Source organism: Plectropomus leopardus, chromosome 8, assembly GCF_008729295.1.
Source record: "Plectropomus leopardus isolate mb chromosome 8, YSFRI_Pleo_2.0, whole genome shotgun sequence".
Lineage (NCBI taxonomy): Eukaryota > Metazoa > Chordata > Actinopteri > Perciformes > Serranidae > Plectropomus > Plectropomus leopardus.
Genome location: NC_056470.1, coordinates 195917 through 215087, shown reverse-complemented (window position 1 = coordinate 215087; position 19171 = coordinate 195917). Strand labels below are relative to the sequence as shown.

Sequence of the window (19171 nt, the reverse complement as noted above, 5' to 3'; positions counted from 1 at the left end):
TTGAAAATAGAAGAATATGAAGAAACCATTCCTTCTTTGTGCCTGCAAGTTGTAGCCATGCTAGCAGCATGGTGCTACTTCAGTCCGAACTGTAATATCTCAATACCTGTTAAACAGATTGCCATGAAATTTGGTATAGATATTTAAGGTCCCTGGAGGGTGACTCATAGATATTGGTGATCCTCTTAACTTTTTATCTAGCACCACCATCAGGTCAAAATTAGTCTTATTTAGGCATTTGCCATTACCCTTAGCTGTACTTTGTCAAGTGAAAATGATCAAATATCAGCATTCTAACACGCTAAACTAAGATGGTGAACATGGTCAACATTATTAGTATTATATATGTCAGCATTTTAGCTTACAGCATTACTGCACCTACATGCAGCCTCACAGAGCGTGGTTGAAAAGTAGTTCATGTTTTTTTAAGTTTCTCTACAAGCCCATATGCACATTGAAAGTTATTGGTCATAGTAATCACTCGTCCTGTCTTTACTGCTCATAGATGAATCCCACTCTAAAGAGACTCCAATGTAAGAGATGGAGGACAAATGCAAAATACTTTACAAAGTTCAGATGAAGCTAATTCGGTGAGAAGCTTCACCAATCTGAGTCAATTTAAGTGGGAATCTTCAAAGATTAAAGGCAATTTAGTACTTTGCTTTGCCACACACTCAGGTCTGTCATGTTCCACCAGCCTTGACTTCCTCTTGTTAGTGCAAAGGGGTTTTTTTAAGCTTTTAACCCATTCTTTAGCTGCCATCCTTTATCTGTAACCTCACCAACGTGTGTATTGCCAGCTGAGCCTTCAGACCTTCACCAGACTTCAGCCTTATTGTGAATAAATACCTGCTTCTCTCCTACTCATACTCCTCATGTCCTCTCCCCAACAGACCAGCTAAAGATCACCAACTTGAGAGTGAACTTCACCAAGCTTCACACACTGGGAGACAACCTGCTGGACCCCAGAGCTGAAATCAAAGAAAAGTACTACTACGCCATTTACGAGCTTGTTGTACGCGGAACTGTTTTTGCTACGGCCACGCTTCAGAGTGGCCCCCATCGAAGGCATCAGGGATGATATAGAAGGAATGGTGAGTGACAAGGCTTCAGTTACACCGCAGACTTTTAATTTGCAGTTTTTCTTTAGTTTTCCTCCTGTAATTTACTGTCAGGATTTCAAAGTGGTTTATTCTCCATCTCATGCAGATTGCTTTAATCCCCCCCCTCACATCTTCTTTTAAGGTTCACGGCAGGTGTGTGTGTAACCACAACACCAAAGGTTTGAACTGTGAGCAATGTGATGACTTCTACAACGACCTGCCCTGGAGACCAGCTGAAGGACGCAACACCCACGCCTGCAAGAGTGAGTACACAGAAGGGAGGAAATGGGACATTAAAGGAATGCTTCACCCTTAAATGGTCATTTTTATATCAATTACTCATCCCTTGTTATGTAGAATTTGTGAGGAAAACATTCTTTTTCTTGCATGCCTTGTGGGGTTGCAGCAATATACCTGTTTTAAGGTATACCATGATATAAATGTTGACAGTTATCATATTGTGTACATTTGCTCATCTATGATATTGCAGTCCTAGTGCCTTGACAGTGAACAAAGAATTCAACAAAAGAGAAAATTCTGGATGCATTAAAGTCATAGGTGTCTGCGTTTAACATCAGCAAATCTATATCAAACATCCCTTTACAAACTCTCACACAACTCGGGCAGTATAAACTGTCACTCTGTATCTGCCCGGGAACAGTAAACACTTGAAAGTAAAAAACAGAATGAAAGAGAGTCAGCAATGACTGATTCATTTGAAACAAATGTCTTTTTTCTAGAATGTAACTGTAACAGCCATTCGAGCTCGTGCCACTTTGACATGGCGGTGTATATGGCCATGGGAAACGTCAGCGGAGGAGTGTGTGACGACTGTCAGCACAACACCATGGGACGCAACTGTGAGATGTGCAAACCTTTCTACTACAAAGACCCTTTTAAAGATATCAGAGACCCACGAGTCTGCATCGGTGAGTGTTTGTGCACTTTGGTTTTTTGTACAGATTGAACAAACAAGATACAGGATGTTATGAGCTTTAGAGGTGCCTGGAGGTGGATGTTTCTTATGGGAATGATTTCAATCTTTCAAACTTTTCAGCAGAAAGCAAATGAGCATATTTTCTAAAAAGCGAAGCCACTCCTTCAAAGTTATATTTGTACTGTTGCACCATTAAGTGACATGCCATCACATTGTAAAGAACTGCAAGAGGCTCATTTACGTACCGTGAATTTGGCTGCATCTGCATTCTGAATTTTAAGACAAGGTTTTACCCTGAAGCCACGCCTACCAAACTCTTGCAATCAGTTAAGAAAAATGAGGAATATTGGGAAACAATCTGATAACATTTTTCGACTTATTGATACTTTATGTAGTAAAATTAGTCAGGTTTCCATCCAAATGCAGCACAAACTAAAACTGAATTTTCTGAAAATCTGCAGTACTGCGGGGGCATTAGAGCTCAGGCATAGTTTAGTTAAACTTTTCATGCAATTTAACTTGTCATTTAAACTCACTGGAGCCTGTTTGTCCCATAGCTTGTGACTGTGACCCAGATGGTTCTCAGAACGGCGGGATGTGTGATAGCCACACTGACCCATCCCTCGGCATGGTGGGAGGTCAATGCCGCTGTAAGGCCAATGTCGAGGGGCCACGCTGCGACAAGTGTAAGACCGGCTTCTTTGGTCTGAGCGCTGAAAACCCTCAGGGCTGCCAACGTGAGTACAGTCTCTTATAATTCACATAAACATAGCAATGTAAGAATGAACCAGATTGTACTCTGGGTCATTCTAACATTTGCCTATTGTATAGAAATGAATCTACAAATCAGATCATGTAGAAATTGATTTAGAAGTTTGCTTGACATTGGTGGCAGGTCGTTTTTCACTTGAAAACCTGTTTTTCAATGTTCTGCAGTGACTAGTTATCTACCTGTAAAAAGGTAAGGTCTCAGTTTTTCCCTCTGCCCTGTGCCATCAGCTTGCCGGTGTGACCACAGGGGAAACAGTGTCAGGTAGCTCCCAGTGTGACCCTGTCAGTGGAGACTGCTTCTGCAAGCGTCTTGTCACTGGACGCAGCTGTGACCAGTGTTTGGTAAGAAGGGCCTTTTTTTTTTTTTCTTTTTTTTTTTTTTTAGTGAGTTCAAAAACAATAGCAAAACATACACAAACACATAGGCAATGCAAAACATGGGGGTAAATGGAGACAGAATTTTTGACAAGACAGGCTGAAATGGGACAAATAAACAAACAAAAAACAACAACCAACATGCAAAGAAATGATCAGGCATGATGGTAATCTTACTGTTGTTGATATGCAATCCGGCTATTTTACTCTTATTGAGGTCATTCGTGTGTATGTTTAGGTGCATGTGTGTTTGCAGCTGAAAAAGAAGAGAGAAGATGGACTGAGCAAATAATACTTAGAGGACAAAAATAATGGATATAAAAAATGATAAAAGATATATATATATATATATATATATATATATATATATATATTGACACAAAACATAATGCATATAATCTAACAACATCAACAAGATATTATTAATATTATTGTTATTAATAATAATTATAATGATAGTTAAATTTAAAAAAATACTGGCTGCCTTAGTCATCCTCTGAGGTCCTGTGGTGTACTTAAGCTTAGGCAGAGGTCAGTTGGGCTTGGCCTGCTAGTTCTCCCATTTTACTCATTTTCTTTTGCTGCCCCGGGAGTTGCACCCTGTTTTACATTGAATTTGTGAAAAGAAGGGCACAACTTTTGTATTCTGGCTTGAATGGAAAATCTCAGATATCTTTATCTGTCATTTCCTCGTTGTCTTTCTCTCCTCACCACTTACTCTCTGCTTCTGTCAGTGAGGCCTGCTGGTGGTAATGGTCCTGTGTTTGACACAAAACATGATACATTTCCATTTTCAACATAATCTAGATCCCATACATTTAACTCCAGTACACATCACCTTTCTTTTTTTCCTTGTCATTTCTAAACCAGTGCTGCTGATTTGGCCGAGATCTTTGGTTGCTGATCAGCGTCCTGTTATAATTTAACCTCTTGTCCCAAACCTACCCAGCTAGGAATAGTATAAGCAGGAATGTGAGCTCCTGCTTGGGCCCTGTATCTAAATTTAGCCCAGGGATTTGAGGCTTGTCCGGTCGGTGCGGGTTACAGCAGGCCTAAAATGGTCAGGGCTTGGACCTGGTCCGAAAGTGGATTCTGTCTTAATAACCCTGGGAAGCCTTATTTTAGTAGCAAAAGTGTGATGTCAATATTGGACAGATTTTTTTTTAAAAAATCATCCAGAATATAAAAATTGCCTTACTGTCACATGGTCAAAGCATATTTAAAACAAACGTAAATATAATAAAAGTAAAACTATCTTACGCATAAAAGAAGCTGCCTCGATAAAGAGCAAAAGCTGATGTCATTACTGCCTCTGACTTTCTCTTATTAGCTTTCCAAATAGCTGTCCAAGTCCAGCTACAGGATGGATGGATGATTAGATTCTGTCCACAAACTTTGTGGACAGAATCTAATTATACTGTATTTTTGCAAATACAGTATAAAAGTAACCAGCTTTTTATAAGGGAGAAACCACAAAATGTAGTACAAACCCATCAGCCAAAACATACTCGAGAAAGAAAGGGAAATTGCTGACTGCAAAAGATCCAGTATTCACACTGTCAAGTCAGCTCTTTTGGAAAGAGAAGAACATCTCACAATGCCAGTTGAAAGGAACAGGACTGTAATAGTTTGCCCCAAAGCTATGAATGTTTGGTTTACTGGATTAGAGAGCTAGAAACAGTATCTGTGACTCAGTTAACAGCAGTCAAACTGTAGTGGAAGTTCCCCTCTCACTCTTTAATAGTATGGAGAGTGATGCATCCTGTCTGCCTGGAGCCAACTGTTTAACTGTCTGTCTGTTGAGTGGCTGCTCTGTCCTCCTCTGTTTCTGTCTGTCAATCACTCTGCCCTCTGTCTGTCCTTCTGTGTCTCCAGCCAGAACACTGGGCTCTGAGCCACGACCTGAACGGCTGCCGAGGCTGCGAGTGCGATATCGGAGGAGCCCTCGACAACCAGTGAGTGACGCACGTGAAGTCTGAGACTTTTATGAATAAGAAATCAAAATAATAGTAGCTGAAGCTTTGTGTATTCAGATTTGATGGCCCCACCTTTACCCTGGAAGAATGAATTTGTTACATCTGTTGTCATATTGATGAATTAATGGATGAATTTTCTATGCCACCAGACGTAACGCAAACGTCACAAACTATTTCAGCTTCCATACGATAACAAAAACTTCACTTTTTTGAAGTTAGCCACCCGAGGTGGTGACATAGATCTGTCAGTTAACCACACTGGTTCAAACTGAAATATCTCAGTAACCTTAAGATCTATTGTTATCAAGTTTTGTACTTATATTCATAGTCCCCAGTGGATGAATCCAGACGATCCAGACGATCCCCTTACTTTTCCTCTTTATTAGGTGAACATTTGTGGTTATAAATGAAATTTCTCACTAACTATTGGGCAGATTTTTATGACATTTGGTTCATCCTTAAGCTTTTCCACCAGTGCCATCACCCGCTCATAATCTTAATTTGTTCAATACTTTGCAAAATACTTTTTAAATGTTGAAATGGCAAATGCTGCTGCATAACAGAAATGACCAAGTTATGCTAACATGCGGAGCTAAAATGAACATGTTAAACATCATACGTGGTAAACATCATCATGTTAATGCTGTCGTGTGAGCATGTTAGCTTGCTGATGTTAGCATGTAAAGCACTGCTGTGCTTAAGTACATCCTCACAGAGCAGCTAGCATGATTGACTTTTTAGTCTGAGCTAAAAATTGAAATAGTGATTGTTTAGCGATTAAAGGCAAAGCACCCCACATTGGCAGCTAAACCACATAATATCATAGTAATAACAAAGCAATTCATATCTTCTCTGTAGATGCTCCATGGAGAGCGGCCAGTGTCGCTGCCGCAGTCACATGACAGGACGCCAGTGTATACAGGTGGAGTCCAGATATTTCTTCATGGCTCTGGATCACTACCTGTATGAGGCTGAGTTGGCCAAAATGGGGCAGGTGAGTCCATGTCTATTCTTCATCAGAACACTTTTGTATTGGAGTGATTATGTGGCTTTAGAATGGAAATATATAAAAAATACAGTACATATCTGAGTACTTCTGTCTGTTCTCAGGGCTGTGCAGTGGAGGTCAGGGAGCACCAGCTGGGTCGCCCCGCCACATGGACGGGCATTGGGTTTGCTCGGGTTCCTGAGGGTGGCACTCTGGAGTTCCTCATCAGTAACATCCCCTACTCCATGGAATATGACCTGCTTATCCGCTACGAGTCACAGGTCTGTGTGTGTGTTTGTACATGTACACTTATCCTTGCTTGTTGTAGACTGCTCAGATCAAAATGAAGTGATAAAAACGGATAGTTCAAAGTTTTGTGCAACACGTGTACTGCCTCTCTTGCTGAGAGTTAGATGAGAAGAGCAATTCTACTCTTTAATCCTTTATTGGGGTAATTGGGAAGTGAGCTAAGCTAAGTCGCATGTTTAACAGTTATACAAAGTGGTATTGAACTTCATTTAATAAAAAATAAATAAAATAAAATAATAAAAAATAAAAAATTCAAACTATTCCATGACCTGTGTTCAGTCTTTCCTGTCCAGACAATCTGTAAAGGAACCTGCTGAGGGTTGTGTTTCAGCCTTTTGTTTGTCAATCATTTATCTTTTACATTTTTAGCATTTTCCAAAGCGTTTATGATCTATTTCCTATCATCTAGGTAGCCATTATTTTGTAACTAGCCTCCTCCCCTTTTCAAACACTCATAATTCATAATGAGTTTGCTTTTGACTGCATATTAACCACATTACACTGATTTTAACCAGATGCCCCGAGACTGGGAGGAGGTGAGAATAACAGTGATCCGCCCAGGGCCGATTCCTACCAGCAGCCCCTGTGGAAACACCATCCCAGATGATGACAGACTCCTGGTTTCCCTGCCGGCTGGAGCCAGGTCTGTGCCTCAAAAAAACACACACACACACACAACTGCTGAATATCAACTGTGTGCTGACTGTGTTTGCTCCAGGTTTATGGTCCCTCCTCAGCCTGTGTGTCTGGAGAGAGGTGTGACCTACACCCTCCGCTTTGAGTTCAGGCGCTATCAGGATGCCAACAGTATCCTCAACGGAGCCAGCGCTATTCTCCTTGTGGACTCTGTAAGATCTTTTTTTTCCCTAGTCCTCTAAAATAAATAAACAAATTGTCATTTTCATCCCAAACATAAACATCTCCTCCTCTTTCCTTGTCATAAATCTCTGCTCTCTGCGCCAGATTGCCTTGATGCCACGCCACTCCTCCATGGAGATGTTCAATGCAGGAGATCCAGCCTCTAACATCAGGAAGCAGACCTATGAACGCTACCGCTGCCACGAGGGGGCGAAGAGTGTAACCCGCCCACTGATGAGTGACACCTGTGCCAAGCTGATCACCAGCATGTCGGCCATCATAAATGACGGGGCTCTGCGTGAGTAAAAAAAAAGCCTTGTTAAAAAGCTGTTGCATTGTTTGAATGATGTTCATGATGTTTATAATGTCAGTAAGGATACATGACCTTTACTCTGACCTTTGACTAGACTGAAATGTAAACAGAACCTCATTATTCAGATCAGTGAAGTTAAAATGAAAGACTCAACAAAAACTACAGCAATTCATCTATTACACTGGTTCCGAACTGGTCCAAATTTCTCCTGTTTTTACAAAATTGACACGTTTGCCAGTCACTTGTGGTCCATTCAGAACAGACATGCTACCCACTTTTGGACCACCCCCCACCAGTTGGTAAACCACTGATACAGTTTTAGTCAGTTTAGCCTCATTCCCACTGATAGAAAAGGGATTCCTTAACAGCACTGTGAAAACAATGTGACACAATGAATGGAGTCGCTTGTATTGATGAACCTACAGAGAATTATCACCTGAGTGTCCAGCACCCCTCTACCCTGTGGAACCTCACAGTGAGTTTCAGCTCATTATTTAGCTGTTTGGTTTGAAATTTTATAATTTTTTGTGTTGTTTTTTTAGCCATGGTAGGCAGCTGTTTTCAGTGAAAAAACTACAAAGAGCAAATATATATTACCTGCTCAGCACCAGCAGCAGACACACACAGTTAGTGACTCACTGGTGAACATAGTGGAAGATTTAGCAGCTAAAGAGACAGATATTTCTGATGAAACACTTTTATTGTCATTATAAAATGAATCAATACATGTAAAACAAATAATTAATCACAGTAACCTGACACTCAGTTTGATATTTTCAGCTTTTGTTCGACCCTTGTGGCCCCTAATTCAATGTGCAGGATGTTCCCATATGTTAGGGTTCAGTGACATCATGCCTGTGCTCTTTTCTCCTCCAGCTTGTAATTGCGATCCTCAGGGGTCCGTCAGCTCCATGTGTGATGTCCGCGGGGGCCAATGTCCCTGCAGGCCCAATGTGATTGGTAGACGGTGTGACCAGTGTGCTCCAGGAACTTATGGCTTTGGACCCTCCGGCTGCATGGGTAAGAAACTCTCAACATTGAAATCCAGACCTGTTTATGGAGGATATGATGTAACATAAAAACATTTTCGATATTATACACCCCTGAACTGGTAAGAAATTTCACTGGAAGGGCTCAGTGCAAACGGCCATGCAGCTAATATATAAATTTAACAGGAGAAGTTCAAACTTTTTGATCTCACACACAGCTGACAACATTTTTGCATTTTGTTTGTTTATTCTATTTATAAATGATTGTTACATTGGTCTGCAGAGGAGCTGAATTCAGATATCCTACTTTTCACCTAATGAACAGTGCCTTTGAATAGTTATATGCTATGCTGCTAGCACCCTCTACAGTCTCTCACTATACAATCACAAATCCAAAGTCCCTTTACTTCGGTCATCCTCTTCCCTCTTTTCACTTTCTGTCTTTGATTCCCTCTCCACTTGAATTCCTCCTATCGTTCTCCTTCACATTTGCCCCTCCTTCTCTTTTTTCCTCCTTTGGTCCAGCCTGTGGTTGTAGCTTGGAAGGCTCTGTGACTCGACTTTGTGACAAGTTCACCGGTCAGTGCCAGTGCCGTCCCGGAGCCTTTGGTCAGCGCTGCGACGGATGCCAGACGGGTCACTGGGGCTTCCCCAGCTGCCGACCCTGCCAGTGTAACGGACACGCAGACAGGTGTGACCAGAGGACCGGCGCCTGCATCAACTGCAGGGACAACACGGGAGGAGACAAGTGTGACAGGTGATGTTTCAGTGTGACGAGGATAAAGAAAAGCATTTAAAAGATAAAAAATATCGTCTTTTTATAGTTGTGTTAATTCTCCCGATCATATAAGAACAAAATAAATATAAATATGATAACTGAAAATTCCATTTATGCATACTTCTACCTTGCTGTTGACAAGAGGTTTTACTAGTATTTAAGACTACTTTTAAATTTCTGTAGGTGTGCCAATGGTTACTATGGTAACCCAGTTTTGGGCATAACATCTGGTGGCCAGTGTCGTCCTTGCCCCTGTCCAGATGGCCCCAACAGTGGTCGCCACTTTGCTGCATCTTGTTACCAGGACAACCGTAACAGACAAATCATCTGCAACTGTAACCAGGGTTACACAGGTAAACCTCGCACGATGCTCGTACCATTACAGTGCATCTATAATTCTTCTGTCCCTCCTGCTCCATCAGTTCTTGTTTTTTGCTCTTTTTCTCTTCCTCATTCTCAGTAAGTGATGCTCATGACATCATCACTATATTCAGATATGTGTGTGGGTGATGCATTTTCTATAGAACATTGTGAATGCCCGTTTAAAGTGTTTCACACCTGAACATTACAGCACAGCATCATCATACTGCTTCTCATTAGGCACTTCATGTCAGTGGGTTTGTCATGTTTTAAAACATGACTACAAAACCTCATCTGAGTTTAAATGTATCTGTGATGTGTTTTTATCAAGTCACAGGGCACTTTGGTGGGTGACTTTAAGCAGAAAGATACCTTTAATATATTTCAAAAAGACAAACTAGTGACATTTAATCTCATGTTGTTTTAGTGCATCAATAGTCCGGTTTGTAGGAAACTTGTCTTGCACTGAGCTGATGTTACAGTTCAAATTGATTTAGATCAACCTCAAAGAATGTGCAGCCATGCAAGCAGCTCTGTAAGGCTTTTCTTGGGCACAGCTGTGCTTTGACCTAAATGCTAACATCCGCATGCAAACATGCTGATATTAAGTGGATATAATGTTATGCTTTCTGCATTCATTTTACACAGTCTTGCTATGCTAACTCTATCGAGTTACTCTATCGAGTTAGCATGGCGTTATGGTGCTAATAAGCATTATGACAAAGTACAGCTGAGGCTGATGGAAATGTCATTACTGTCCCCAGGTACTTGGAAATTTTACTTGAAATTTTGACTTGATGATGGCACTAAATTAATTTATAAAGGGACTACCAAAGTAAGTACAATTCATTCTGTGACGGACTTAATGTCTGAAGCCAATAATATCAACCTCACTGTGGCGTTAGAGTAAAAGGGCTCATCCATGTCACTAGGAATCACCCACTGGGGACCACCAATATACATACATCCCTATTATCGGGGAGTCTAGCAGAGTCCATCTTTATCACCACAGATTCATGTTTTAGTCGACTTAAGGATCTTCAAGTTGACTTGATGAGTCAGCCACTAAGATCATCTTCCTCTAAAGCAGTTCTGAAAAATGTTCGCAATAAAACTCCAATTCACTACCTTGTGTGACAAGATCGATGTTGTAACACAAATGCGGTACGAATGCTGTTTCTCAGTGGGCTATGGTGAATAGTAACCTGTCTCATTTCCTCCCACCCCTGTACCACTGGCACAGGGATTGTTAAACGCTCCGGGGCGACCATTTTTAAGCGTGAGTAATGATGGTTGACCCTCGTCCCTTCCCCTTCACCTTCTCCTCCTCCTCCTTCTCTTATATTTTCCACCATCCCTCCACTTTGCCAATCCCACCCATGCATGGCTTCAGCACCCCTCCCATCAGCGGTGCTGTGCCACAATGCACTCCTGCCCATGTGTGAGACCTGGCTCAAAGAATAATATTAAGCCCTTTTCAGAGCTTTCATCTGACCGCCCATGTTTCATATGGCAAAAAAAGAGACAAATACTCAACATTATATCAGAATTATATTACATAAGTGGGTTAATTATATAAAAACAAGATTTGAACCAGGTCTATTTAAATATTCCGAATACAAGGACCTGACCCAGACTCATTATTTTTGAGTCATTGTGTCAAAAAGTGTCATTTAATGCTCAAAAATATACCCTTCAAAGTAAGAGGGAGACACTGTGAGGAAGGGCAATATGGGAACAGAGTATGCACTGGTATGTGTTGATTCTGAGTCTGGGTCAGCTTCTATTCTCTTTTGTTTGAATTAGGTTTAACCGTTCATCTGTGAATGAAAAGATGTTTGAGGTGGTTAAGCAATCATGAGCTGGAGAAAACTGATAAACTGATACAACAATATAGCCATAAAAAAGCTGCTGACCCTTAGATGTCCACTGAATCATTGTGTCTGTTAGATAAAGGAGGACAGGGCGCTGATTTTCAAAATGACAGCTGCCTCTGTCTCACCAATGCTTCTCCTTCCCTTTGCCCCACCCAATTCTTGTGAAGGCGATATTTCAAGACAGCCATGAGGGAATTTCTTAAAACTTTGCACTAAGGTTCACTTGTACTTAAAAATGAAGTGATTAGAATTTGGTGGTCAAAGGTCAAGGTCAAGGTCAACGTGACCTTGCATCTGTCTCATTCTCCTAAACGCAATAACACGTCACAGGAATTTCCTCAAATTCGGCACAAATGTCCCATAGAATTCAAGAATGATGTGATTAGAATTTAGTGGTCACAGGTCACAGTGACCTCACAAAACATGTTTTCATATCCTTTATCATAACGTCACAAGTCAGGAACAGAAGAGGACACATTTGGTTGGATACTGAATTGGTGACACTAATCTTGGGTGTCTACTCAGAACTGTGGTGATTGTATAGTTCTTCCGGGGGGGGGCATCCATTTCACAGACATGGATTAAAACTTGGATTAAAAATGGTTTTTTTGAGGCATGCAACTACGAAGCTCATCTAATCTCCCCTGTACTTCAGCCTTTACTCTGCCAGCACAGCACTACTTTTTACCTCTCCTCACTTTCTCATTTCTTCTTTCTCTAATTTCCTTCTGTGCTCCATTTCCTGCTAGACTCAAATATGCAAAATTTCATCTTTTGACTCCACCTGAAGGGACAACGAATAAGACATAATAGTGAGGAAAAAATACTAAAATAATAGTTTCACTGCCTGTCTGTTGTTGCGGGTGTGTGGGGCAGTCTATAGCAGGGGGTATGGTACAGATGCAGCAAAAAACAGTACACAGCACAGTGTGGGACAATATTGTGCAGTTTGAGGTGCTTCTGTAGGGGCTACTTTTGTGTTTGCGGAGTTTCTCAAAGCAAACTGAGACATCTTGTAAAAATCATACCGTGTTAATGTCCATGAATCAGGGATGCTCAACTTGCTTTTCTTGGGGGCCACTTTTGCAAAATGACCGGAGGCCAGGGGCCTGTTGCAGCAGCCCCATACATGTTTCTAGGATTTTATGATATATCTTGCATTTTGGGATGTTTCTAGAATTTTAGGACATTTTTAGGATTTTTGAAAGTTTCTAGGATTTCAGGACATTTCCAGGATTTGAGTATGTTTCGAATATTTTAGGACATTGGGGGCTTTGGGTGCAGAGGATCCTTTACTGTTACTTTTTTTTTGATGAACAAGCTGTTTTATGCACTCTGGCACCTTATGCATACTGAAAGTACGAAAACAATTCCCAGTGTGAATCACTTTATATTTATTGTTAATCAGAAAATGGTTTGGGGGCTACCCGGCACCCTGTTCGGGGCCAGATTTAGCCTGTGGGCTCTAAATTGACTATCAGTGCTACAAGCCCTATCTGGGGACCTCAGGAATTACAAGGTCATCTGTGATCTTAATCCCATTTGAATCTTCCATGTATGTAATTTGTCAAGACAAAAATACACAGAAAATTATCTACCATATTTCACCAAACACAGACTTCATCTGATAATATTAGTCCCCTGCGACCCTGCGTTTTTTTGTTTTCTCTGCGCTCCACTTCTGCCTCTTTCCTGGTTGAGAATTACAGAATATTAGCACTGCACATCACTGCTTCGGTTAGGGCCATATCTATTGTGTAATCAACAAATACATTATGTTGCAAAGTCTCCTGAAGAAGGGTATGATGACAAATACACAACTAATGAAAGCTGGTTAACCCAACCCACTGAGTGATGATGCATAACAACACTGATTCTAGTTAACATACTGTATTAATATAATATCATGTTCATGCTTTGTAGAGATGGGTACAGCCAAGTGTTGGACTAACATGTTACTTTTTATTAGAAGTGTCCACTGATAATATTTGAGTCCCAGTTTTGGAAAAATTCAGTTATATTAGTAGAGTCCTCATTACTTGTTGATTACCTGTTGATTGTTCTGCAGCTTCCTGTTGTTTCATACATCCTAATAACAGCTTTGGAAATCCCATGGAGCACTGCATCCATTCCTTATGCAAACATATTTCAATTAAAAACAATTATCTAAATATTATCATTACTTTCCTCCACTCCTCTCTTATCGTAACTCTTTCCTTTTTGCTTTTTCACCCAACTAAGGAGCGCGATGTGAGGAATGTGCTCCAGGTTATTATGGCAACCCCTCTCAGCCTGGAGGGCGCTGCCAGCTGTGCCAGTGCAACAACAACATAGACATGTCCGACATGGATTCCTGCGACAGGCAGACCGGAGAGTGCAGGAAATGCCTCTACAACACTGAGGGTCCCAACTGCGGCATCTGCAGGAGCGGCTATTTCGGGGACGCTTCCCGACGCAACTGCAGGAGTGAGTGACCTGTTCACTGAAAAATCTCCACAAAAAGAAAAGCATTGAATTGCATGTTTACATGATGATGATGCTTTTTTTTCCTGTCAGAATGCACATGTAACTTCCTGGGTACTGACCGGGGCCAGTGTATGGAGCGGGAGGACTGTGTGTGTCAGCGAGCCACAGGGCAGTGCCAGTGTCTGCCAAACGTCATAGGTCTGACATGTGACCACTGCGCCCCCAACCACTGGAACCTGGCCAGCGGGAGGGGCTGTGAACCGTGCGGCTGTGACCCCAACAACTCAGTCACCTCCTCATGTAACGAGGTAGGCACAGGTGGACCTGACTGCTTTCAGATAAGCACATCTCATGATGCAATACAAGAGTTAATGTGTTCACATTCATTCACACAGACAGAAACAAAATAAATTGACATGTCATGCTTCTATTTTTCCTGTTTCTCTGGTGTGCAGTTCACTGGGCAGTGTCAGTGTCGTGACGGCTTTGGCGGAAAGACCTGCACAGAGTGTCAGGAAAACTATTGGGGAGACCCTCGGACACTGTGCAGAGGTTAGAAACAAAAAGACATAAAGCATGCTATTAGGAATTGGTATTGTTGTTATGAACATGGTGAAGAGACCAAAAGTGAAGTGCTGTATGGTTGTATAGCTGCTCAGGCAGAGAGAGAGGGGTTGCAAAGTGGACTTTTTGCATCACTGTGCAAACAAGAAAAAGTGAATTACCACAGACCTATGGTAATTCGATCGATTGCAAATGAGATTGGTAATGCCTTAAGCACAATTAAAGAACAATCAATGTGTGTACAACTTATTCGAAGTTCACAGACACTGAGATCTATCTCCACAACTTTATCATCATCTTCTTCTCTTTATCAATCACCAACCCTTTTGATTGCTTTAATAGCAGGCCCAAATAATGATGATATATGTATATGATGGGGAGGGATAGGAGATAGCTACAACTGAAAAATATCAGGTTCCATTAAAACCCTTTGGCCCAGGTTTTACTGCTATATCCATATATATGCCTCCTCTCATTAGCTTCAAATAATTGTTGTGTTGTACATTTTATTTTCAGAATAATCCAGATTTAAATTCAAGATTAGATGTGAATAACTGCATAAAAGGTGATGATGAACTCAAACATGTAGAATTCAGGCTTGCCTAGAAAAATGCTTTATATGCTTTATATTAAAATTCTGGATGTGTCAAATTGACAGTTACTTTGAGCAGTGGTGTCCCATGGTGCCACTGCTTTTCCTCAACAACTAACCAGTATGAAGCCTTAAAACAGCCTCATAATCAATCAATAATACTCTTTTTGTGTTAATATACAGTAGATATTTGTAAACAAGATAAGATATTCTCATTGTAAGCTTGGTCCTGTTTTTCAGTATTCACTGCACTCTCCCTCCTTTTCTCTCCTTTCCAGCTTGTGACTGTGACTGGCGTGGCATTGAGACCTCTCAGTGCAACCGAGTGACGGGCCACTGTGTTTGCCAGCAGGGGGTTTCAGGTGTCCGCTGTGACCAGTGTGCCAGAGGCTTTTCTGGCCAGTTCCCCAACTGTCAGCCCTGTCACCAGTGCTTTGGGGACTGGGATCGCATTGTGCAGGTGCAGAGTCGTGCCACAGAGGCGCTCTGATCCTCAGTAGCCAAATTTGAAATACTGAATAACTGATAATGATTCAACCGTAATCATTCTCTTCACAATGTTGTCTCGTTGCCAGGACCTGGCAGTCCGTACCAAGGCTCTGGCAGAGCGTGCCCATGAGATTCAGACCACTGGGCTTACTGGGGCCTATGAGAAGGCCTTCAGAGACCTGGAGGAGAAACTGGCACAAGCTCAGGGCATTGTTAATGCACGCAATGCCACCGCTGCAGCCGTCGCTACCCTAATGGAGCTTATTGAAGACCTGAGGTACAGTTGTGACATTTCAATGCATTGTAAGAGTTTCCCAAGTAAAAATATCAATCTCAAGTCATTCACAGTCTTACACGTAAGATAGTAATATCAAGATAATGACACTTGATTTAGTAACTGATTAAAAAAAAAACTTGAACCCGATTAAAAGATTTATTAGATTTGTCGAACAAAGTACTACCTTTAACATTATCAGTATTACAGTTTACACCTCTCAATAACTGCTTGTCCTGCCCTTCAGAGCGCAGATTGGTGAGACCACTGACACCCTGAACCGTCTGGAAGGAGATCTAACCATCGTTCAGGACAGCAACTCTGAGGCCAGCAAAGAGCTGAGTGCTCTGGAGAGAGAGGCCAAAGAGCTCAACCTCACTTCAGAGCAGCTGCACCGCCAACTGGATATCCTGAAAAACTCTAATTTCCTAGGTGAGAAAAAGAGGAAGGATAGCCCTCCCTTATTCAAACATTCACACTCTTAACCCGAACATTCTGCTGCTGATATTAACTGTGCCTTCACTATTCAATTTCCCTCAAAGGCAGCATCAATACTCTGATTCCTCCTCTGAGTCAAGAGTCTAAAACCCCTAATAATCCTCAAATTTACTTCAGCATCAGTTCAATACGTTTGAGATGCAGTAGAGCTGCGCCTACGGCTGATTATTTTCATTGTCAAGCTGTCTTTTTTTCATGATTCATTGATAAGTTGTTTGGTCTATTAAATCTCAGAAAATGGTGAAAATGTGTTTCCCAAAGCCCAAGATGACATCCTCAAATGTTTTTTTTTCCCAAGCCAAAGAATTAATATCCACATTTAAGAATCAGGGAAATTTGCCTTTTTTTTTGTTAAAAAAATGTCTTGCTCCAAATAGTCTTTAATCATAATAGTTGCTGATTAATTTAGTATTGAAAACAAATTGATGAATGAATTATTGGATTAATTGTTGCAGCTCTAAAATTTGGTAATTGAAAATGTAACATCCTTCTTCTTTCCTTTCTGTAGGTGCATACGACAGCATCAGTAGCTCCTACAACAAATCCCGTGATGCGGAGCGACGTGCTAACGAATCAACAACCACCAGGCCCAGCACAGTCAGCCAATCTGCAGACACTCGCCGCCGTACAGAGCGCCTCATTTCCGCCAAGAAGGATGACTTCAACCGTAAAAATGCTGCTAACAAGCGTGCACTTACAGACCTGAACACCAGAGCACAGGGCTTGGACCTGAAGAAGATCAACGAGAAGGTTTGATGACATATTTCTTTATTAAAAGCAGCTGTTAGCATTGATACAGTTGTTTAGCATTCTTTAATACAGCCATACAAAGGCAGAGATTAGTAACTTCAGAAGGAGCGAACTTTGAGGAAAAAATAGTTTGAATCTGCTCAGAGCTGTTGCTAATCTGGATATCTGATAAACTGAAAAATCTTCTTTCAGACATTTTTTTTTAGATTATAAACTTAATTGTTATTATTTATTCTCCAAGTTCCATAGGGATTACATGTATCTCTGTTTTTTCTTTGTATTTGGTCTGTCCACTATTTATATTGAAATCCATAATAGCATAATTTATTAAAAAAACAAATTTAAAGGGACAGTTATATTTTTCTCATGGATCAGTAGTGGTATTTATCATTCTAGAATCTAGATTATTTTGGTGTGAGTGAGTTGCTGAGTGTTGGAGATACTGGCCATAGAGATGTAGGCCTTCTCTCCAAAATGTGTACTCATCGTATTTTGGCTTTATGGGGCAGTAGAGTGAAGTGTCTCACTCCTACACAAACACTTCCACCTGATAATTTACATACAAATAAAAGTACATGTTCACCTGTCCCAACAGGTTTGTGGTGCCCCAGGTGATGCACCCTGTGGGGAAAGTCCTTGCGGGGGTGCAGGTTGCCGTGACGATGAAGGAAACCGCCACTGTGGAGGCCTAAACTGTAACGGTGCTGTAGCAGCAGCTGACAATGCTCTGGAGAGAGCCAAACACGCAGAGAAGGAGCTGAACAAAGCTATGAGAGAGGTGGAGGGGCTCTTTACCAAGGTATGAGACAACTATGGTAGCTGTGCTTTTGACACTCAGCAGTTTTAAATATTCAGCATGGCATCCTTAACTGCATGACTGTATCACATAAACAATTCTTAAAAGTGCTGCCTTTAGGTCGTTACACTTTTTAATGCTCTTAATCAACCATTGTTTTTAACTACTACACTTTTGCAAACTGTAATTTTGTACACAACATAGTATTTATTATTATTGGATATTTTTTAGTAGTGAATATTTTTTTAGTATTCATTTTTCTATTTTTCCTGTGGATAATTACAGATAGGCTTTTATGTTATGTTATGTACATTTTATTCATACAATTTTCAATTAAACACAATTACAACAAGTAAGCACAACAGACAGAATACCAAAAAAGAGCAACAAACAAACAAACAAAAGCAAAAAAATAGACTGCCAGCACTCAGTCAAACCAAAGAAAATAAAATGTACATGTACACATGTCAAATCATGACAACATTTATGACAATTCATAAATTTTGAGTCAGAAATGAAGTCCAAGAGATCGGTACGCAAAGGGGATTAAGGCAGGCCCCTTGCAAGCTAGGATAGCAAAGTTCCGGGGTTAGAATACAAATAACAGTACAGTAAAACTGAGCAGGACAATCAACTCACAGATGTGGTCTCTCCCTCCTGATGTGTTTTATGAAAGGACCCCAAATCTTATTAAACCTGACGTGAGGGTCTGACAGAGTAAATCTGCTCGAGATGAAGACAAGAAACCATGTCGGAACAGCCCAATATCACCAAAAGATGTTATATGTGGTTACCTGTAAATGAACTGGCATAATAAATGTAGTTTCCTGTGAAGGATTAACAAAAAATCTATCATCTAGCCTCTGTTAGCCTTTCGTGTCCTTTTGTAAGTACGTCTGCCTTTCATTCAGGTGGCAGACGCCAAGACCAAGGCAGAGGAGGCCAAGGGTAAAGCTCAGGCAGCTCTGGACAAAGCCACTGCCACCAAGAACAAAGTGGAGCGCTCCAACAACGACCTGAGAGACCTCATCAAACAGATCAGAGACTTCCTCAATCGTGAGTCTGACAGTCTGCTGTTCTTTTTTCTTTTTTTTTAAATTCTTTATTT

At 41.0% G+C, this 19171-nt stretch overlaps 1 protein-coding gene across 1 annotated transcript in view; it reads left to right on the top strand.

The window, feature by feature from the left end:
- The window catches only part of lamb2 (laminin, beta 2 (laminin S)), a 57202-nt gene that overhangs the window by 33798 nt on the left and 4233 nt on the right, over positions 1-19171 (top strand). Inside the window, 27 exon segments of the mRNA XM_042491459.1 lie at positions 894-1019; positions 1022-1051; positions 1054-1094; positions 1246-1366; positions 1844-2032; positions 2598-2777; positions 3040-3062; positions 3064-3153; positions 5062-5141; positions 6021-6156; positions 6273-6431; positions 6975-7102; positions 7178-7307; positions 7423-7615; positions 8507-8650; positions 9145-9376; positions 9581-9750; positions 11001-11036; positions 13876-14100; positions 14191-14408; positions 14556-14652; positions 15535-15716; positions 15832-16022; positions 16267-16451; positions 17026-17267; positions 17863-18066; positions 18975-19119. Of these exon segments, the coding sequence (XP_042347393.1) occupies positions 894-1019; positions 1022-1051; positions 1054-1094; positions 1246-1366; positions 1844-2032; positions 2598-2777; positions 3040-3062; positions 3064-3153; positions 5062-5141; positions 6021-6156; positions 6273-6431; positions 6975-7102; positions 7178-7307; positions 7423-7615; positions 8507-8650; positions 9145-9376; positions 9581-9750; positions 11001-11036; positions 13876-14100; positions 14191-14408; positions 14556-14652; positions 15535-15716; positions 15832-16022; positions 16267-16451; positions 17026-17267; positions 17863-18066; positions 18975-19119 (3897 nt within the window).